At 38.7% G+C, this 22,878-nt stretch overlaps 1 protein-coding gene across 3 annotated transcripts in view; it reads right to left on the bottom strand.

The window, feature by feature from the left end:
• Nucleotides 1-242: 242 nt before the first annotated feature.
• KCNMB2 (potassium calcium-activated channel subfamily M regulatory beta subunit 2) overlaps nucleotides 243-22,878 on the bottom strand; it is a 337,204-nt gene continuing 314,568 nt past the window's right edge. For all 3 annotated transcript variants that reach the window (XM_036017715.1, XM_028505295.2, XM_036017714.1), the window contains 3 exons: nucleotides 19,291-19,461; nucleotides 16,498-16,693; nucleotides 243-2,367 (listed from right to left, as the gene is read on the bottom strand). In XM_036017715.1, the coding sequence (XP_035873608.1) occupies nucleotides 2,083-2,367; nucleotides 16,498-16,693; nucleotides 19,291-19,461 (652 nt within the window). In that variant the 3' untranslated portion in view covers nucleotides 243-2,082. The remainder of the gene's footprint in view (nucleotides 2,368-16,497; nucleotides 16,694-19,290; nucleotides 19,462-22,878) is intronic.

The raw sequence follows: 22,878 nt of genomic DNA, 5'->3' as shown, positions 1-22,878 counted from the left end.
ACATAAATGAGCCTCAACATTCTCATGTGTGGGATGGAAATAGTGCCCCTCCAATGAGGTTGTTATGAAGATTACACTAGCTAACACTTGCAAAGCATTTAAGCCATTGTTATTAGGCCCACTTCTTCCTCCTTCAACAATGAGCACTTAATTGTATATCTAGTTAAATTACTTGAAGGGGATATTGCTTTATCGCAATTCAAGAAGGCACTGGTTAATTTCTTTTTGGTGCCATTATTTTGAGATTTTACATTCTTATCACAATTGAGAATTTTTAATTTAAAATCAGAGAAAAATAAAAAATAACCTATCTGAAATCTCACTTGCTCATATTTCACACTTAGGTCGCTTGGAGGGAGGCCCAAGGAACATGAAAGATTACAAATTTTGGCTCTATGGTCACAAACTTTTCTCTTTTGTCTTCAGAATTATGTTTTCAAGATCAAGCAGGAATTGAATTTTCCAAATTTCATAATATTCTATATATATGTTTTGGTGTTAAAAAGGAATTTTCTTTATAATCTCTTTAAATACCTCTAAAGATAGTGAATGAATCATAGTTTTTTGACTACCATGTCTTGTCATCTGAGAAATACAAGAGGTATTCAAATCTTGTTGATGCAATGGTTTGTTTAAAAAGATTTAATTACACATTTGAAGTCCTGATTATGCCCTAGGGATTTATTTGCTTATGAAAAGTAATCTATGAATTATAATATTGCAGAAAACTTTCACTTCATCAGATTAATTTCACCATTCATTCCACAGATATCTGTAAAATTGTGCAATACCTAGAAAACAACATTACAAAAAGGTATTTAAATACAGATGAAAAAGATAGATGTTTGTCTTCTCCTTTTGATATTGATGTTAAATAAAAGATGGAATGTTTTAGTCTGAAACCAATCCCTCATTCCCCCCACCCTCTAATCACAATAAGTGAATGGCAATGTGAACAAAAGCTTTCTTTAAATCTATTATTCAGTTCAAGTGTGTGTTAGGAAAAATGATCTGTTCTGTGTATAAAATCTAGCAACAAAAAAGGCAATTGAAAATAGAAAAAATAAAACATGTAGAGGAGACAAATATTCTGTGCACACAGTTTTAAAATCCCAATGGGGAACACGTGTTAGAAAGAGAGAGACTACACACTCATTAAACATAAATTCCAGCATGTTAATTTGCCACAGTAGATTTACCCATTGAAGTAAGTCCACTAGTCTTGACCGGCAAGTAGGATCTTAGTTTTACCACCTAACAGTTCAATTAAAACGGAATAAAGATTTTCACACAAGTATCTTAGTAACATAGACTTTTCTGGATTGTAACGGAGCATCTACTCAACATTAAGTCAGTTCACAGGTAACGAAACTCCTTGCAAGGAGCATATCACACAGCAACAGGTCTTACATGGAAAAGGGCTCTGTTCACTTTCTATTTAAATCACAGGAAAAATATAGAATTGGTTAATGAAAACAGCTTATTTTGGAAATCAGTTTTTAAAAATCTAAAGTTATGAATAGAAAGTAATTAAAGGAATATAGCTGGCTGCGTTTCCCCCCAACTTTACTCCCATATGGTGGGAAGAAATACAAGGAAAATGCATTAACATCTTTTAGGGAGAAAATCTGGTCCCTTCACTTGCTGTAGGGCTCAGTTTCAAGTAAGAAAAGAAAAAAATATTTTTGGCTGCAGCTTTAGTAAACAATGAATGATGAAAACTATTGCAGAAATGTCTTCAAGAGATCCGACAACTCAGAACACAGAACTTATCACGTTAACATTGTCTACATTCTTCCACAAACCTTGGCAAATGAATAACTGAGCCCTATTTTGGCTGAACGAGAGAAGGAAGTACTATTTCCAGCACTGAAACAAGATTAGGAAAACAACCAACACAACATAGTTACTTCTCCTGAATAATAAAGACATCATATTTGCATATAGAACAGCTTTTACATTATTGCTCTACGTATAAGGAACTCATAACAGACTGCACATTACAAACTTAAGGTTCTTTGGTGAAGAATGAAAGAAAACAGTATTTGAGCTTTAAAAAAAATAATGTCATCCACTTTGCCTTTATCTATTGATCCGCTGGATCCTCTCACAGAGCAGGGACAGGTACTGTGTGAGTTTCACCATGGCAACGATCACCACACCCCCAGCCATCATACACGTGGGCCAGAAGAGTGAATGGAACAGCACATTGGAACTGTAGAGTTTGGTGAGGATGACACTCTTCTGGTTTCCCTCTGGGTCAGAATAGCAGGAAAAGTGCTGGTACTTCCTGAAGTTTTCCATGACAACATTCACCAGAGACATGGATTCTTCAAAATTTTTCCCACACTTAGGAATATAGGAGCACTGTGGAAAATGAGATAAATTGTTACCAGGAGATAGTGTGTGTGTGTGTGTGTGTGTGTGTGTGATACTAGGAGAGGGTGGGGTACTGAGGCCCACCTAATGATCTGTGAAATAACCATGGGGGTTATTCTTTTCATATTCAAACCAGTGTCTCCAGAAACACTAAGAACTCATGCATTGATTAACCACCAATTTTTTTAGTATCTGACCAAATTGTTAAAAAAATTCAACAATTTTTTTAGTATCTGACCAAGATATACTTTGATAGCTCACCCATATAAGTTTAAATATCTATTAAAATTGAATGGCATCCATGAATTCTTTTTGCCATAGTTAAGCATAGAGGGTTTTAATTTTTTCTCTATTAAACACACTTTTCCATGGAATCAGAATGTCAACCTTTGTCTTTTGTATGTCCATAGCTGTCCATGTATTGTAACACCAAAAGCTACCAGTTCTCTCAGGAAAAGTAGTTTCTCCTATCTTTTTGGTTTGGCTTAATTTATTCAGCCAAGACACCATGTTCATATTACTACTATAGTCAAGAAAACTTACACACCTTGGTGAGCTGTTGACAAAGAATATTGGAATGTGTAGGTATATTGAATAAAGAGCTGGGATGAACACTTCATGCCCAGTTAGCATAATAAAGTATTTTTCCATAAACCTAGGAAAATTAAAACTGTATGCAAATCAGTTACTCTTCAACCAGCACCCATCTGAGAACTTACAGTATCTTTCCTTTGATCTTTCCACCTCTCCATCTTTCTTGCTGTATCTTGCTGTATCTCTTGTATATATCTCTCCTTTCTGTCTTTCTAAGCACTTATATCCTTTGATTTCTTTCTTTGTACCTCTTTCCCTTCCCTGCCCCAGCCCTCCCTCACCCTGCTTTATGTTTTCCCCTCTGTTCCCTCTTTGTGTTCTCCTTTCTTCTTCCCCACTCTCTCTTCTCTGAATATAGGTAAAATTAATAAACTGTGTAGTTTTAAAAATTATTATTGGATATATTTTTTAACACATTTTCCTAATTATAAAGCAGTTTCTGAGGAGACCAAATCTCTGTGACCCTCTTTCCTTGGTCTGTAAATGGGCAGTGACAAAGCTCATATAACAATAAATCTCACTTTTTAAATGTTAGGAAAAAGATTTAAGTCACATTTCTGGGAGATGTATGGATGATGGGTTCACTCTCTCTCCTCCCTATGGTAAGGTATATCTGAATAGAAAAAAAATCCCTTTCTCTTATACACATTATCAACTGATTTATCTGAGTTAAATTGGTTTATGGCAAGAAAACTGCTAATCTATAGTGTTTTCATATGATTTAGAAAACCATGTCCTCTCTTCAAAACTGTTATTTTTGAGAACAGATGATAGCTGGTGGGGGCAGGTTAAGGGGTGGAGGGATTGAGCAAAAAGGAAAAAGGACTCATGGACATGGATAACAGTATGAGGATTGCTGGGGGGAGGGGGTATAAGGGCACTAAATGGTAATGGAAAGGTACAATAAAGATTATGTATTAAAAATTATTTTTCTGTTGAAAAATTATCAAAATACTGATTTCATGAAAAAAAATCGCAAAATTTTACTGCTGTTATCAATTGACTAGTTGTTATTAGAAGTAGTCACATCTATGACTTTTACAATGTGACTGGTGCTTCTAAGGCTGTGCCGTGTACAACCCCCAGGACTGCGGCACAGAGGAGGCGGGCTGTTGGTGGGTACTGAGGTGCAATGATGGGAGCTTTGGGGTAAGATCCTGGAATTGTAGTACAATTCAGACTTACAGATTTCACATTAAGAAACTATAAAATAAATGAGTTTTGCTAATGGAGTATGTTTGGCTCACTCTTCCCCTTGACTTTATTAGTGGGGGCACCGGCTCCTTGCTTTGTTTGCGGTGCTGTAATCGTTGGATTATTTGACTATAAACAGCAGGAAAATTCTTCGATTAGCTAAGAATGGAGGATGTGCATGTTGGCTTTTATTGTAAACCAGGCTGAAAGTACTGTTTTCATAACAAGAGTTGGTTGACACCTTTAGATCTAATTAGCTAAGAATAAATGTGAGCACACCCATAAATGTGAGTACAGCAGAGAGCTGGTACTAGCACAACATTAAAGGTCTGAGAGGATCTCCAAGAGCACAATTTCTCAGTGAGTTATAACTTAGTACAGAAATATGCCTATGACTGCCATGAAGCAAATTTTCTACTAGCTAGATGTGTTCTGGGTCAAAAGGATATAAGGCAGTAAGGGGGTATTTTTTATTTTTCCTTCTTTGATGCTACCCAGATCATACCTTTACATTTTTTTAATGTTCTTGAAGCAAAGTAATAAAAAGAAAAATCGCAGACAAGCCATTTATGTTTGAATTCAAACAGAATCAGTTTAGATTATGAATGCCTCAGGCTTCTATGTATTTTTATGCCAAGACAGTTTATAGTATTATAGATTCTATGACTAAGACTACTAAGTTATTGAGTTGATCTCAATAAAAATGGCATTCCATTAAAAATGGAGGTTTTCACTTTTCTTATGCTCTTGTGCATTGATATGGCTTTAAAATTTTTTTTTCAAGAAATGTTTGTCAGCCAATGACCATAATTCTTACACTAGGTAAGATTCTTCCAAATAAAATGAGATACAAATTACCTTTGAGCCCAACTAGCAAGGCATGCCCCGTACATGATCGGACTCAGGTCGTGAGGGCCAGTGGCACATGTAAGTGCAACTCCATGCTGCCAATGGGGAAAACTCCTTTGCCAGTGTGTTTTTAGGTTTCTCTAACCTGGCGGCCTCCCACCTTTTAACACATGTAAACCGGCTCCCACTAGGTCTGTTACGGAGCCCTGAACACTGTTCCCTATGTCAATCATTCCTTTTCTTATTGATGAGCCCTCTGTTGTGATAATGAACATATGATGTAGTCCACACTGAGCCCCTCCCTGACTTATGCTCAGGGGATCTGGTGACTATTTTTTTTTTTTTTTATGTTTGCCTGGTACTATTTATTTATTTATTCTCTAATGTCTTTTTAAAAATTATTTTATTGTTGTTCAAGTACAGTTGTCTGCATTTACCCCAGACTAGTCCCCGCTACGTCAGCCATCCCCACCTCCCTCCCCTGCTTCCACTCCCCCATGGTTTTGTCCATGTGTTCTTTTTTTTTTTAATTTGGTGACTATTTTTATAAGCAAGCAAGTTAATTTGCTCCTCAGAATTAACTTCTTTTTCTATATAACAGGGTTAATAAATAGAGCCTTCCTTCCTGGCAGGGTTTGTGAAGGGATTAAATGATGAATATTAAAAGCCTCAATACATTTTCCTTAACATATTCTCCTATTGGAATACTAAATGATCTTTAACCAAGTGCACACCCTAACCTATGAAAACTCTCAGAAGGGCAGAACTACTCGTTACTTGGCTCTTACAGGAATAGTCTTGTTTGATGGCTCTTGTCTTGTATTCCTTGCTTTGGTATCTGAGATTTGACCTTATGCTGAATCATGTATTTGAATTCTAAGTTTTTGTTTCTATGGCTCAAACAATAGCTACGTGTATGTTTCTGAGGCTGGTGTGAATTTGTGGTGAAGATTTAGCGATCTTATGATTTCATCATCTGTTTGAAGGATAATTTGATGTGATTGGTTTAAAATACATAGCATGTATTTTAACAAATGGAAGCTTTACAAAGTAATCTATGCTTACCTGGAAAAATATAATGCAGACTGAAAAAATAAAAATCCTGGCATTTTTAGATCATTTTATATTTTTAGTGGTAGGTGTGGCACAGGAAAGATTTAACTTTAGAATCTTCATGATACATAATGCAAACCAACATATGAAAAATAATTTTATATATGTAAGACTTGTAAGTACTAATCAAAATTTATTTATATATGTTATTTTTACCTTAGCTATGGTTTGTTATATTTTTACCTTTAGCTATATTTTTACCTCTGTGCCTTAACATATGCATATATAAACTAGCAAACCCCTGAGGTAGCCATTGGGCAGAAGACTTAGACTCACATCTCTCTTTTTAATCCTGAATTTTGTTAATAAACCCTCTGCTTTCCCAAGTCCCTTAAATTCTCTTTAGTATTGAAAACCACAGAGATGGCTCCACGACATGACCTCTTGTCTCCCAGCTGAGGAAACCCGAGCCCTGTCACCTTTTCCTGACTGTCCTTTCCCTTACGTGGCAACAGAGACCCGGCAAGTGCATCTTCTTTCCCATTCTTTGGAAAGTCACTGAAAATTTTTTTTTCCCCTTAGGCTCACTTCTAGAATCTTTTACGTCAATAGAGTTATTTTTATTCTCCTGATAGACAGAAGTTTTGAGAAACTACCTTTTGCGCTTTGCTTAGACATGCTTTGTAGACCTGTGTGAAGCCCAAAGTGGCAGGTCTTCACCTGAAAGTAAAAGATGTGGGGAGGAGTTGGGGACAGGGAGGAGAGGGTGTTTGAATTTCAGTACCTCACTGGTCAGCCCCCTTTTCCTTAGGAGTGTAGGAAGGGAGCTATCAGGTCTCAGGATCACCTTAGGAAAGGGTTTTGTTCTTTTATAAAAGGTGGAGTGTCTTATTTCAGAGAGGGGTTAGACATTTAATAAAATGCAATCACTAGTTATTGTCTCTAATGTGCCAGGTAGCATGCCAGGCCTGGGCATCAAAAACGTAAACAATGTAGGATAGAGCAACCGGAGAGAAACAGGAAAAGAATACAAAACAGGAGTGAGGTGATGACATGGCACCAGGAATGAGGCTAAAAAGGCTCTCAGTAAAGATTATATCCATTCACAGGGAGGGGCCACGGATTTGCTCTCAGAACTCTTTGGTAGCTGGACATTCTACTCTACGATGTATATGAGATAAAAACAAAACAAAAATAAAAATATTGTTCATGTGAAACATAAAGATTCTTGGTTCCAAAGTCAGATGGAACTTTCCCCAGTATTCTCAAATGTGTTTATTAAGTGCGTACAGTGTGTCAGGCTTTGTGTTCTGGGCCAGAGAAGAAAACATCAGCCCTGCATTCAAAGAGCAGACAGGTCACCAGCTGGCAGCCTTGGGTGACTCTGGACCCCAAGTGTATTTCGTACTTTGAGTTCTCAGAGTATTAGTGATGGTTGGAGGAGCTGAGAGGGTAAACTGGGATTCTATGTTCTTTTCCTTTTGAGATGTCCTGATCTATAAGGAAGTGAATCCCCCCAAATTCAGTCTATACTTGTTTAGTTTGCACTTCCTGTGTCTGCTTGATTTGGGCAAGCAGGGCTGTTTGACATGTTTGGTAGATCAAAGGCAGGTAGTGTTCCCACTCTGCTATGTACTTAGGTTTCTTTCAGTATTGACACAGGTTCCTCCTAAGAGAGGTTTTTCTTTTTCGTGTTTTTCAGATCTTTTACATATATTACGGCTTTCCTGTTTGATTTGGGGCAGACGCTTAAAAGACCTCAGCTATTCACTAATGAAGTAGAAGCTTCCTGGAACCTTAAGATTAGTCAATACCCAGAGTAGTTTAACCCACGGAGCCCCCAGGCCTATGATGCCCAGTTAGGCCCAGAGTAAGTCAGATATGTAATTTGACCTCACACTTCACCTTGGTCCTCTTTCTCGGAAATTGGAAAGGAGTAGATTCCTTCTCCATTTATCTCTTCTTGATGCTCAGGACAAGCGTCTTTTAGGCACATTCCTCCTTTCATTTATGCATAAGGATGCCCTTGGCTCTTCCAGAATTTAGCTTTGGTGAGCAGTGACTAAACTTCATCAATAACCAAAACATTTCTGAATCTTTGGTCCATTGCAGTTTCAGGAAATGTCTAATCAATATCCCTAAAATTAAGGTTTGAATTATGAAGATGTCGTATGTCAAATATCCAGGCAGGTTTTTCTCCCGCCTTTTCAGGGTGCACTTATATCTGCCTAGTATTCACCCTATGTAAACTGGTGCTAAATATACAACCCTGACCTTCCCTATGGATCGCAGATAATTCTAGTCTTTGTTCATGGCCTTTTACTTGATCCTAAGTATCTCTTGAAGTATGATGGAATGGAATGGATTCTCAGCTGTTCACTAAAATATACCATCAGAAGGACAAATATCTCATGAAATTTAGATTTTTCAGAGCTCTTATTTTTTGTCTTTCAAGAGAATGCTGTAGTGTTTTTCTCTTTAAGAGTTAACATGATGAGGTAAAGAGACTTGAATTTTTAATTTGGACCTAGTTAGTGTATGTATGACTTTGGGAAAATTATTTCATTTTCTGAGCTCTGATTCATTATTATAAAGCAGAGATAATGGTGGTACATAATAATTGGGATTTCTGCTGTAATTAAATGAGTTCATATGAAATATTTATTACTATACTGTGCCTGGCACATTTTGAGGTCTTGATAAAATCTGGGTATTATTACTTTACAAGTAGAGGTTCAGTCAGGATTAAATGAGATAATTTTTATAAAGTTCTTAGCATGGTGCCGGGCACATAGTTCATAGTAGACACTTACTAAATCTTTGGTCCCTTTTATTTCCCAGTGAGATCCTCAACTTCACATTTTCTTCCCCTTTCCCATTATCCTATGAATGCTGTGCAGAGGAACTCAAAGAGTACAAGTTTTGCTTAGGATTCCAGCATTTCACAGCATACAAGCTTACAGCTAAATAAAATCTAGAGCAGTGGTTCAGAACTGTCTGGAGACATTTTTAGTTGTCACAACTGGAGGGAGGAGGATGCCAGGGATCTAGTGAATAGAACCAGGGATGCTGCTAAACATCCTACAACATGCAGGACAGGCTCCCACCCACCTATACAGAAAGCAGAGTATTCCATCCTTAATGTCAGTAGTGCTGAAGCTGAGAAACCTTGTTCTAGATTTGCATGTTCTCAGGATTTAGGGAACCTGGAAAACTTCAGAATGGGTGATAAAATGAGGCATGATTTCGAGTTTGGAGTTGTAAATAACTGGCTAATTGGTAGAATTTATTCTCTACCCAAAATAGCTATCTTTCCCATTATAGTAATGTATAAAATACCATACATAAGGTATTATACCACATATCAAAAAATAATTATATTTTCTTGTTATGCATCAAAATTCACTTTAAATTCACTCTCAAAACAGGTGGGAATGTTTTAAGACTCTCTGGTGGGTAGAAAGATTTTAAACTCCCCAAGGAGATCACATTGAAGAATTCAACAATCATGGTGAATTAATACTTAGCCACTGTTTACGATTCTTGTGACACCATTTCACCAGGTGAGGCAGGGGCCCTTCAGCCCACTTGCATTCCCAGAGCCTGTTAGGCAATTGCTCAACAAGACCGTGCCAGCTTATCAGCTTAAGCAGCTTTAGCTATAATGTTGACAAGAGGCTGGGCACTGCCTTTAAAGCCTAATGAAAAGGAATGTATGAGAGAGTGTGAAAATTTAAAAATAAAATCCTTTGGATATTTTTTACAAAGATGCAGACAGCTTGCTTGATTGATATCCTTTGCCTCTTCTTGTCTTAAACCAAACATTGTCAGTAGTGCCTTATGTACCTTAATAAAGCTACCATTTTTGGCAACTATGGGGAAGACTACTCTTTTTGGTGAGCTTAGAGGAAAGTTAACAGAAAGGAGAGATCCACATAGAGAGTATTTTAAGTTTTTCCCCCAGGAATATCCTGAATATTTCTTATGTTGGATTGAGATCATGGCTTAATGGCCTTCTGACATGCAGATAAATGTATTTTCAATGTATACACTTCTGATTAAGGGCAGAGGACAGCTATTTAGAGAGTGAAATGCTACCAGGCTGGGAAGGTGAGCCAGGATTGGGTACCACCTTTCCCCTGGGAGCATCTGCTGATTCCAGAAGAGGGTTCAGAGCCAGGAAAGCTGAATGGAACTTTTGACGGCCTTGCAGAGCTAGGGCCTGTCCAGTGGAGGCCCTGATGACACCCTCCTTTCATTCTGTGTTGGGACGATTAAGGGCTGCATTGTAGGAGTAATGGGAAACCTGAAGTAAACAGGTATTCACAGGGACTTCTGTTGAGACTTGATTGTCTCAATTTATGAAATCAGGACGAGGTGATCATGAATGACTAATACACCCAGGGCCTGACAGAAGCAAATGGAAATAAGTTTGGGAAAATATGACATTATTCTAGGCTTAAAATTATTTTTATAATTAATTTTGTAAATATGATATGTGAAACATAATAAAAATTAACCAGATATTACATAACATGTGAAAAAAGAGAGGAAAATAGAATAGGCATGTAGGGGCTTCAGATATTAAGGTCATCAAAATAAACTTTAACTACAATTTTATTTTTATTTTATTTTTTAAAATATATTTTATTGATCATGCTATTACTATTGTCCCATTTTCCCCCTTCACACCCCTCCATCCTGCACACCCCCTCTCACCCACATCCCCCGCCCCTTTAGTTCATGTCCATGTGTCCTACATATAAGTTCTTTGGCTTCTACATTTCCCAAACAATTCTTACCCTCCCCCTGTCTATTTTCTACCTACCATCTATGCTACTTATTCTCCCTACCTCCCCCACCCCACACTTCCCTGTTGATAACCCCCATGTGGTCTCCATTTCTGTGGTTCTGTTCCTGTCCTAGTTCTTTGCTTAGTTTCTTTTTGTTTTTGTTTTAGGTATGGTGGTTAATAATTGTGAGTTTGTTGTCATTTTACTGTTCATACTTTTGATCTTCTTTTCCTTAGGTAAGTCCCTTTAACATTTCATAAAATAAGGACTTGGTGGTGATGAACTCCTTTAACTTGATCTTATCTGAGAAGCACTTTATCTGCCTTTCCATTCTAAATGAAAGCTTTGCTGGATAGAGCAATCTTGGATGTAGGTCCTTGCCTTTCATTAGTTGGAATACTTCTTTCCAGCCCCTTCTTGCCTGTATGGTCTCTTTTGAGAAATCAGCTGACAGTCTGATGGGAACTCCTTCATAGGTATCTGTCTCCTTTTCCCTTACTGCTTCTAGGATTCTTTCCTTCATTTTTACCTTGGCTAATGTAATTATAATGTGCCTTGGTGAGTTCCTCCTTGGGTTCAACTTCTTTGGGACTCTGAGCTTCCTGGACTTCCTGGAAGTCTATTTCCTTTGCCAGATTGGGGAAGTTCTCCTTTATTATTTGTTCAAATAACTTTTCCACTTGTTGCTCTTCCTCTTCTTCTTTTGGTACCTCTATGATTCAGATACTGGAACATTTAAAGATGTCCTGAAGGTTCCTACTCTCATTTTTTTTTGAATTCTTGTTTCTTCATTCTTTTCTGATTGGATGTTTCTTTCTTCCTTCTGGTCCACACTGTTGATTTGATAACTGGTTTCCTTCCCATCACTATTGGTTCCCTGTACATTTTCCTTTATTTCACTTAGTGTAGTCTTCATTTTTTCATCTAATTTGTGACCAAATTCAACCAATTCTGTGAGCATCCTTATTACCAGTGTTTTGAACTGTGCCTCTGATAGGTTGGCTATCTCTTAGTTGCTTAGTTGTATTTTTTCTGGAGCTTTGATCTGTTCTTTTGCTAGGGCCATTTTTTTTTTTTTTGTCTTGATGTCCTATTATGTAGTGAGGGGCAGAGCCTTAGGTGTTCACTAGGGTGGGGCAACCCACATTGCTGGGTTGTGGCACTATGTCGGGGAGGGGTTCCGAGAGGGAACAGTGCCGCTTGCTTTGCTCTCAGCTGGATTTCAGTCACTTCCCCCACTTCCCCCAAGCTAATTGGGCCCTTCTGGTGCTGATTCCCATGTGGGTGGGTTTGTGTACATTCTAGGACCCCATGGGTCTCTCCACAGGTGTTTTCAATCAGTGGTTTGAGGCTGTATTTCCCTGCACTGGGACCCTGAATTGTGTGGCCCGTCCTGCTCCCTCTTTGTTTCACCTGGTTTATCTGCGTGCGAATGTGGGACCACCTGGTCTGCCAGCCACTGCCTTTCTTCGAGTTCTCTCCTCCCTGGCTGCCTGACTCTGCTCCTCCTACTGGTTGGATGAATGCATCTTCTTTAACTCCTTGGTTGTTGAACTTCCTTACAGTTTGATTTTCTGTCAGTTCTGGTTGTTTTTTGTTTTTAAATTGTTGTTGTCCTTTTGGTTGTGTGAGGAGGCACAGTGTGTCTACCTATGCCTCCATCTTGGCTGGAAATCTCTACAATTTTATTTTTTATGTTGAAGGATTCAAAAGACAAGAATTAGAATATTGTAGAAAACTAAAACTTACAAAATAAAACCTAAATGGATTTTTAGAAATGAATATTACAGTGAGAGACATTAAGAACTCAAAGGATGGGTTTAACAGTAGACTTAACAGAGCTGAGGAGAGAATTTCAAATTTGAGGATAGGTCAATATCCAGAATGAAGCACAAAAAGACAAAAAAAATGGAAAACATAAAAAGAAGAATAAGACACACAGGGAATATAATGAGAAAACCTAACATGTAGCCAATTTGGAGTCCAAGGAAGCCAGAAATGGGAGAGAATGAGAGCACACAGTATTTGATGTGATCATGACTGAGAGCTATCTAAACTTGACAGAGAACATCAGGGAACAGGCCCTGGGAACACTAAGCAGGGTAAATAAAAATAAATGTGCACTTTGGTACATAATGGTAAAACTGTAGGAAACCAAAGAAAATAATCTTTAAAATAGACCACGACTACTTTCAAGGAAGCAGCAACTAGCTTAAAGCTGATCTCTAAATGATAACAATGCTCATCAGGAGACAATGGGATGTTTTCAATGTACGGAAATAAATAACAACCAACTTAAGAGTTTTATGCTCAGTGAATGTATTCTTCAAGAATGAGAATGAAATAAAATATTTTCAGACAAATGAAAACTGAGATAATTCTTTAGAACAGATATTACTTAATACTAATTACAGAGTGTTCTTCTGGCAGTGGAAACATGAACTCAGACTGAAGACCAGAGATTAAGGAAGGAATGAAGAATAATGAAAATGGAAAATCATGGAAACACATGTAAATTAATACCTACTATACACAAAAACAATAATAATGTCTGCATGAGCTTATGGTATATATAGAAAAGCAATAATAATATATAAGTTGGGAAGATGATACATGGAGATAAAATATTTTATTGTTCTTGATTAGTCAAGATTTCAAGTTATAATCTCTAGGCTAAACACTACAATAATAGCAACAGAACAGATAACTGCCACAAAAATAGAAGGGGAAATAGGATTACAAAGATAATCAGGTAAGAAAAGGGTGTTTTTTTCATAAATGAACTTGGGCAAGTAGATGTTCATATGAAAAAAAAAAAGATACCCAGAAACTCAACCCCTACATAAATGTCAATTCCAGGTTGATTGTACTCTAGATGTCAAAAGAGAAACCATTTGCTTCTGGAAAATAATTTAGGAAAATGATGACCTCAGGGTATATAAAGACTGAATAGAACCCCCCCCCCAAAAAAAAAACCACCAAAAAGGTAACATTTGGCTGTATTGAAATTATAAAGTTCTTTCATATAAAGACATCATTAAGAGACTGCGAAGGCCACATAATGGGAGAAGATGTTTTTAAGACATATAACCAATGGAGGTTCATATCTAGATTTAAAGAATCCCTAGAATGAATATGCAGAAGAAATGATCCAATAGAAAAATGGACAAGGGGCTTGAACAGACATTGTACAAAACACAATATCCAAATGGCTAATAGTAAAGGAAAGGCATTTGGCAACAGTAGTCGTGAGAACCAAAGGAAATATTACCATATCAGCTAAAATTAAAATTACAGATGATACCAAGTATTGGTGAGGATTTGTAGCAATAAAAACTCTCATACGTACAGGGTTGGTGAGAGTGTATATTGGTGAAAGCATGTTGGAAAACCATTTGTCATTATCTCCTAAACTAAGTATACTCTGTGAGCTAGATATTCCATTCCCAGATTTATACCCGACAGACATGCGTGTGCCTGTACACCGAAAGATGTATATGAGACTATTCATGGCGGAATTACTTGTAATGGTGCCACACTGTGACTCAAAATGTCCACCAAAAGTAGAATGAGTAAATAAATTGGCATGTTCATATCACAGGAAATAATACATTAATAAAAATGAATGATGCATCACCAAATGGAATGACTCTACCAAATACAGTGTTGTGTGAAGGAAGCCAGACACAAAGGGAAATATTCTGTACGATCCCATTCATGTAACGTTTAAAAACCAGGCAAAACTAAAATACAGTGTTTGGGGATATATGCCTAGGTAATAAAACTATAAAGAAAAATAAGAAAATAATTGCCATGTCAGGAGAGTTGTTACATTTGTCAGAGTGCAGAGCCCATAGTTATTGGGAGGAGGCATGAAGGGTGTTTTTGTGGTGCAGGAAATGTTTTATTTCTTTATCCTCATGGTAGTTACATGTAGGAAACTCTGTAATTAATGCTTGAGCTGTATTCTTTCATTCCTTGCATGTTTCTGTATGTGTGTTATAAGTCACATACAGAAACATGCAAAACAAGTTAAAAACAAGGTAATGGCATTTGCCCCATTATAACCAAAAACTGACCTACCATGTTGACAGCAGACAAGATACTGGTCCTAAATTTTTAACTGAGACTTTCTATGGTAGGTCCAATTCCTGTTTATAGCCCTGTTAATGCATTTACAGGGCTGCAGTGATAAAATATCAAAATGAAGAAGTGGAAATGTGTCCCACTTTTTGATGCTTATTCGACTTTGGCCAATTTCCAATTCCATGAAATTTGGAGAGTTTTATAAGTATTTGTTGCTACAGGTCAGCTTTGATTTAAAAGTCTGACCTGAGGGAAGATCTTGAAAGACGCACACTTTGTGGGAGAGCTGAGCTTTATAGATTTGTAGAAAAGGGTGAGGACTGGCATTGTTTGTGGCCATCACAAACAAAGGAAGTCAGGGCAGAATTTTCAAAAGCCATTCTTTGAAATATTTATTATGTTGAGTCCTCAGGGACAGTTGCAAGAATTCTTGTAAGTTATTGCAATGAAAACGAAAGATGGATTTCTTTATTTTGTGTCAATATATCACAAAATAAAGCCTATGTTCTAGAATCACACTCCAAAGCTACTGTGTTTTTTCAATACATACAATCTATGTCACTTAAATGCTGGTATTTGTCATGACAAGTTTTTACAAGGGAAGCTGAAGTTCATGAGGCCTGTACCTGGGTAACGAGGGCCACTTATCCTATTGGAGTGGCACCGGGTTGCTTTCGCATATAAGAGTACTCTGGTCATCTGAATTGCTACCATAAATACAAAACTCAGTATATTCAACTTAAAACTGATAATAGCAGGTTGGTTCTGCTGACACTTGACTGGTTATCACAGTCCTTATAACTGCAAATTTTACATGCACCTTGACCACCTACCATGTGAACTTGAATATATCAGTGTTGGGAAATTCAGCTTCTGTAAGTATTATGTCCATATGTGTAATATGTCCATCAGTGCTGGAAAATTCAGCCTCCATATGCATTATGTGGACATAATACACATGGAGAAAGACACGGGCATACACACTGTAACCTTGGATTGACAGTCTCCCCTGTGCCAGGTACTGCGCTCTGCTCAGCACCTGACATTCTCTGCTCCATTTTTCACAGTGAGCCTGAAAGATGGCCATTGTTTTTTACCTTTTTAGAGAAAAGGAAGCTGAGGCTCAGAGAAGTTAAGTTACATCCCCAAGTTCATAGAACTAAGTGACAATGACTGTGGAAAAGCAAATACAGCTTTACCCCAAGGATCCCAGATATATGACAAATAGCTGGGATTTTAGCTTGTACAACTCTGACTGAGCTGTACATTTGCTTTGAAAGACTCAATCCACTTGTGTATAAATAAGGATATGATGTTTATTCTTCTAAACGGAAGTAAAGGGTAAATCCGCATTGCCACAGAATGGGGGAGTGATTTGTCCACAACGTGCACAGAAAATAAATGTTTCCCAGGCCAGAGTTAAATAGTGAGTTCTGTTTATAGATGAGGCAGGGCCTGCTTCCTGGTGGCATTTTCCTTTGAAACGCTGGCACAGGGGAACTTCAGAGAGAGATGAGCTGAGTGCGGGAGATTTGCAGGGGTGACCTACCTTCTGATTGATTTTTATCGTCTCTTCAGTGTGGTACAGAAGAAGCTTTTCGCCTGAAGAAGTCAGGTTAACGTACACCTGGAGGCAAGGGTACTGAGAGAGTTTCCAGCAGTCTGGGCCACAGCTGAAGGAGCAGTTAAACGTTTCTGTAATGGATGCGTTCAACAAGGTGCATTGAGACTCTTCGGTCCACACGCTGCAGAGAGACGGGAAGGGTAAAACACAGGTTCAAAGAGCTAACGGCAAGGCAAGCATAAATAGAGGGGGTCATTTGTCCTTAGCCTGAAAAATGTTTTCCAAATCTATGATAAAACCTCTTTGTTAAAGTTTATTCCTTTGAATCGAATAGCCGTAGGCAAACAGTAATATAAACATAGACAAAATTTGCCTGGCACCTGAGAACTCTTTCAATGACTACCATTGGTCATAGTATAATATTGGTCAATGTTTGATTTAAGTTATTTTTTCCTATCTCGAATTCACTGATAAGCATAAAGCACTTTGTTATATCACAACCTGCACTCACTCTGTATTTCTGCCTTGTAAGCAGCTTCCTGCCATGCCCCAGCCCTCACCTCTATAATGTCTGCCTGGTCTATAGGCAGAGAAGGTATAAGGGAGAAGAGGAGGAGAGATGCCAAAGGGGTGGAGGGGCTTGAAGTCCAACTCGACAGATGGAAGGACAGGGGTGTATTTCTTCAAGGCCTTTCTAATAACGGAGAAAAGATAGCTGCACATTTTGATCATACCATGAGATATCACTTGTGCATCCCCTTCTTTCCACCTTAATTGGTGTTTTATATACATTATCCTCTCTTGTCTGTATGTTGGGTATTAGTTCCCTTTACGGGTGAGTGAGCTGAAGGCCAGAGAAATCAAGCAGCATGCAAGGACACAGAGCTAGTAAGTGATGGAAGTGTGATTCCATCTAAGCCTGGATTTCTTTCTCCAGGGCCCAGGCTGGTTCTGTGTTGTGGTGCCTCCTCTGTGCCTTCCAAGAGCACAAGTGGAAAAGGGGACTGTCTGTGCTGACTACCAGCTTCATGTTCGTGCCCTGGGACCTTTCAGTTGGAAAGATTAAAGAAAAAAAACCCTTCTAGCTGCTTATTGACTCGCTTTTTACTCTAAAATATTTATAATTTTATGACCAAGAGTAATATTTGTGGTTTGGAAGTAACACACCAGCAGTCGATATTTTGCTCCTGGGTGTAAGCTGATTTCTGTAGTGAACAAAAGACTACATGTTTTCTTTACAGAATAATACCTCTTTGTTTTGCTGGACATGTATTGGCAGGGCCCCCCTTTTCTTTCCTCCTTTTAAGGATTTTTATTTATTTATTTTAAACAGAGGGGAAGGGAGGGAGAAAGGGAGGGAGAGCAACATTAATGTGTGGTTGCCTCTCACACACCCCCCCCCCCCCCATAGTGGGGATCTGGCCTGTAATCCAGGCATGTGCCCTGACTAGGAATTGAACTGGCGACCCTTTGGTTTGCAGGCCTGCATTCAATCCACTGAGCCACACCAGTCAGGGGGGACCCCCTTTTCTTGTATACCAGAGGCACTGTAGTAGCCTTGACCCCCTCTGGTGTAGCAAAGTGAATTTTCCTAGGATGTGGGTGATCAGAATTTGCTTATCCATAGAGAAGCAAGTCTTAGATGGCTCTAAGCAGATGTGAGGGATCGAAAGTGGTTTGTAGTCAGTGAACACTCGGGGCCTGAATCATCAGCACTTTCACTGAGAAGGAGACAGCTGAAGGCTTCCAGGAAACAGAGCAGAGCAGTGACAAGTGAGAGAGATGATGCCTTAATTTTAGCAAATTACTGTATTTCAGCTACAGTTTGCTTCTAAAGTGAAAGTATTAATTTAAGTGGAGAATTAAATGACACAGAGTGGTTTGATTCTTTTTTGGATCAAAACCTCAGTTTTTCATTTGAAAGGCTCTCATCTCTTTAAGCTAACCAGTGCGAGACTTTCCCTGTTTGTTAGAGTAATGCTGGGCTCTCCTGTGCTCACAGTGTCCAATTTACAGGCAGTGTTAGCTAGAGATGTTGTGGCCTACTCACGGGGGAATACATGTGAAATCTCAGTGATTTAATTGCCTTCCTATCTATTCAGTAAACCATGGGCAAATAGCAACATGAAAAGGGTTCAAAATCTGTACTTTTTTTCAAGTTGGCACACAGCAGTGTTTCTCAGCTTTCACAGCACATTAGAATCACCCGGGGAAATTTAAGAGCTACTGGTGACTGGTTCCCACTCCAGAGCAATTAAATCTGACCTCTGGGACAATGGTGGGGGGACTGAGCACAAGTATTTTTAGAAGTTTCTCAGGAATTTTAGATGTGCAGTTGAGAACCACTGATGTGTGGGGCGCTGGAGGAGGAAGGGGTTAAAAAAGGAATGAGGGTGGAGAATGAACAGAAGTGTGAAGAGACAGGAGCAGGGTCCCTGGAATTAGTGTGTGTGGGTTTGAATCTTGGCTCTGCCACATGCTAGAGCTGTGTGACACTGGGCGAATTATTTCTATCTTTAGCCTCAGTTTTGCCATTTTAATAATGAGTATATTAATATTTACCTCATAGAATAGTTGTGAAATTAAGTAAGTGATGTATGAAAAGTTCCTGGCACATAGTAGGCAGTGTATAAATACAGATATTTTAGCATTATTACTAGACAACATAATTGAAAAATATTATGTGCCAGACATTGCTCCAAGCTCTTCTTAGGAAAGAACGGGAGAAGGGAGAAGGCAGAGACAGAAGACACTGGCCTAGCCCCCTGGTGGTGTTACCTCTGCATGTATGAGCGCAGGAGGGTGATGCCCAGCAGAAAGTACATCATGATGGAGCACACCATCATGGTCAGTCCCAGGAGAATGGCGCGGTCCTCGCCTGCTTTCAGTGCTGTGACAGTTTTCCTCTTGTCCAGTAGGTCATGGTCTCTGATTTTTTGGTAAATATTTCTGAGGTTGAAAACAATAGAGTCTTATATGAGGTTCACGGTTAATCAGCGCACTGCTAGAAACTGGGTAAGTCACTGTCTGTGCCTCCCCAGGCCAGGGAGGCCAGGAGGAGCCAACCCTGCCTGAGTGCAATTGATCCCAGCAAGCGCCCCCTGCCCCCCAGCACACACCTGCAGACACACAGACACACAGACACACAAACATCTCAACCCTGAGCAGAAATAAGCAGCCCAAATACCTCTTCTCTTTTCTTATGGAGCAAATGTGTTATTTGACCACTTGCTGATACAATAAAGAATGTTTGATAAAAAATAATCAATCTCAGGAGCATATTTGAAACAATAATAAAAATTACCCCACCTGCTTTAAAAATATAAACTATAATTCATTACAGGAATTCTTTCTTAAAAAAAAAACAAAAACAAACACAAGAAACAAGCTCTCCTCTTTACTTGGGGGCCATGTCTACCTGTAAATACTTGGTTCTTCTCTCCAAATCTAAAGAAAAAAATGTAATCCTCCCAACCATTAACATAGGGCTTTGGGTTTGTTGCTTTTGTCATTTAACTCCCGACTGATCATCCCTGATCATTTTATACTCCCTGGATACACAGTGGAACATTAATTCAAATAAATGGCAATATACACCAGGAATCTGTAACTTAAAACTTTATTTCCCCTCAATAGTAATAGACAAAAGCTATTTTGGTTAACATTTTCCTAAAGTTTAGAGTTCCTTAAGGCTCAGTTAGCTTAAAATTTATAAGCAATGTTAAGATGTAGAGTGGTGACTCAGCCTTTTTTTATTTGTAAACACTTGAGTGAGTTTAGAATAATGTTAGTTAAATTGAGGTGAGACTCTGTAACTTTGACTAGTTGTTATTATTATTATTATTTTTGCCATTTATTTTACAGCAGCCACATTGGGTATGAAAGAACACGAGATCCTAGTCAAACAATCTCCAGGGTTCCAGCCCTGATTTCACCGCTTACTAGCTGTGCGATCAGTGACAAATTCCTCAGCCCCTCTGACTCCCAGGTTCCGGCAAAGTGGGAATGATGCTTCTACTGCATTGTAATGGTTGAATGAGATGCATAAGTAAATTACCCAGGAGAATGACTGACATGAGGTATTTAATAAATGTTCCCATTGAACAATGGGGTGAGAGCTTTGGCTCCATGACATGAGCCTCAGAACACCCTAAAATTACTATTCGCCAAAGAATTTTTAAAGGACAGAATGGCAAAATAATAATGATAACGTGTGAAAAGTTTGAGTAGAGGATTGGATTTGAAACAAGATCTGGAAGAAAAGGCAGAAGAATGAAGTATGAACTTGCTGGGGGGTGTGGGATCTTGGAGAGATCCATGAGAAGGATGGGAAGGAAGGCCACACTCAGGGATTCCGGCGAGGCAGGTGGCCCAGGGTCAGCATAGGTTCTCCTTTAGTTTCTGTTTTCAGAAGGGAGCTCTGGATTGAGGGGGTGTGGGAGTTGGGGAATTCCTGGTCTTTAGGGAAGAGAGAGAAGGACAAATACAAGGCTGAAAATGGAGAAAGAAAATCTTATGTAATTTTTTAAGCTTCAGGAAGAAAAAAAAACAATATACACAAGAATGACTTCAGATTTCTCTTCAACATTTTTATCACTAGTCATTCTTGTTGCTTAAAAGAGAAACCAAAGTAAAATTCAGTATGGAACTTCACAAGAGAGGGAAGCATGTCTGGTGTGTGTGCCGTTGTATGTGTATTCAACTGTATGTATATGCATTTAACTTGGTGCTCCAGGATGGCCTTCCTGGTGTTTGTGGTGGGCATCTGTTCTGGTTGCCTGGTATATTTTGAGTTGGTTGTTGAATATTTTGGTTCCTGATAGAGGTGTCAGAGTGTGTGTATGCTTAATATATTTCCAAAAGATTTTAGGGTATATTTATTAATTTGGTTATTAGGTGTAATATTAACCAATTAGATTGCCATTATTATTATTTTACAATTCTCTTTATGAGGTCTTACTCTTACTCTTACAAATCTTCCTCTTTCCTGGAGAAATGGGCCCATGGTGGAAGGAGAATTACAGAGGCCTTTTCTTCTGGCCTTTTCATGGACCCCTTCCTCCTGACTCCCTCCTGCCTGTACTCTTTGGCCACTCATTATCTTTGTTGCCAGAAGCACTGAGAGAGCCTATTGTTCATTATTCTCAGGTTCCTAGGTCCACTGCCCCTGGAATAGATGGCTACCTCCCAGCCTCTAAGATTCCCCATTTTTTTTGAGACTTTTTTTTGGAGAATGTAGGGTTTATATCAAAGCTCTTTAAACTTGACCCTTTATGGACTGGAATAAAAACAAAACAAAACAAAAACAAAAGAAAACAAAAAGAAGATCAGTGCCCATTAGCTCCTGAAGTCCTTGAGCAGCCGATTTCTGAAACAAGAAGAGTCCAGCTGAACCTGAGTGACTTCAAAGACCTGCTGTGAAAAAATAATTGGACATTATTTTGCTATTATTGTTTATCCAAGTGTATTTAATTCTGATGGCTGCCACTGAGATTTGCATTTTCTGCAGATGGAAGCAGCAAGGAGGAGCAATAGCCTCACAGTTCCAGAGTATTAGGCTTTTAGACAGCATCGTTTATGTCAGCCTATCCCCATCAAGGAGATGCAGTGTGATCAGTCAGGAGTGTCACCAGAACGAGCGTTTAGAAAAATGATTCAAATGGGTAATTTGCAAATCACAGTTTAAAAATGGCTAACAAATGTTCTTCACATACCGTGGAATGTGTAGTGAAGCAGGAAAACGATTGGTTCCCACACAGGCCAAACACTTCTGGGAAATTAGGATATTACTCAGCCAGGCAAAAGTGCACACGTGGGGTGAAACTCATAAAATTCATCAATAAGTTATTATTGAATTAGTGGATAAATTAAGGAATGAATAAGTGATATGGGAAAACAAAGTGTTTGGTTGAAGCCCACAGACTTATCTTGAGTGTTGGTAACCTCTAGTTACTGGGGATATGGCCTCTAACCAATAGGAAGACAGACATAGGAAAAAGGCAAGATAGGGTATTCAGTTCAATAATGTAGCTATTCATGGAGTGAGTACAGAAGAGGAGTAATTTCCCCAGACTGAGGGAGCAGACAAGTATGGAGGATGGAAAGCTTCCTGAAGGAGCAATGGTTTCAACAGAATCTTCAGAGTTGAATCAGAGTTAACTAAATGAGACAGGAGTCAAGAGCATTTCAGACAGGAGGAATTACATGAACAAAGGGATGAAGGTTTGCAGCTGCACAGACTGCCAGAAATGACAGGCATTTTCATATCACTGGGATGAGGATGGGGTGGAGAATGGGGCAAATGAGTTTAGAAAGTTAGTAGTTCATGAAGGGTTTTGTAAATCATTCTGAGGAGCTCGTCCTTTG

This window comes from Phyllostomus discolor, chromosome 2 (assembly GCF_004126475.2).
Source record: "Phyllostomus discolor isolate MPI-MPIP mPhyDis1 chromosome 2, mPhyDis1.pri.v3, whole genome shotgun sequence".
Taxonomy (NCBI): Eukaryota; Metazoa; Chordata; class Mammalia; order Chiroptera; family Phyllostomidae; genus Phyllostomus; species Phyllostomus discolor.
The sequence above is the reverse complement of the archived record's forward strand: the minus strand, read 5'-3'. Positions and strand labels throughout refer to the sequence as shown.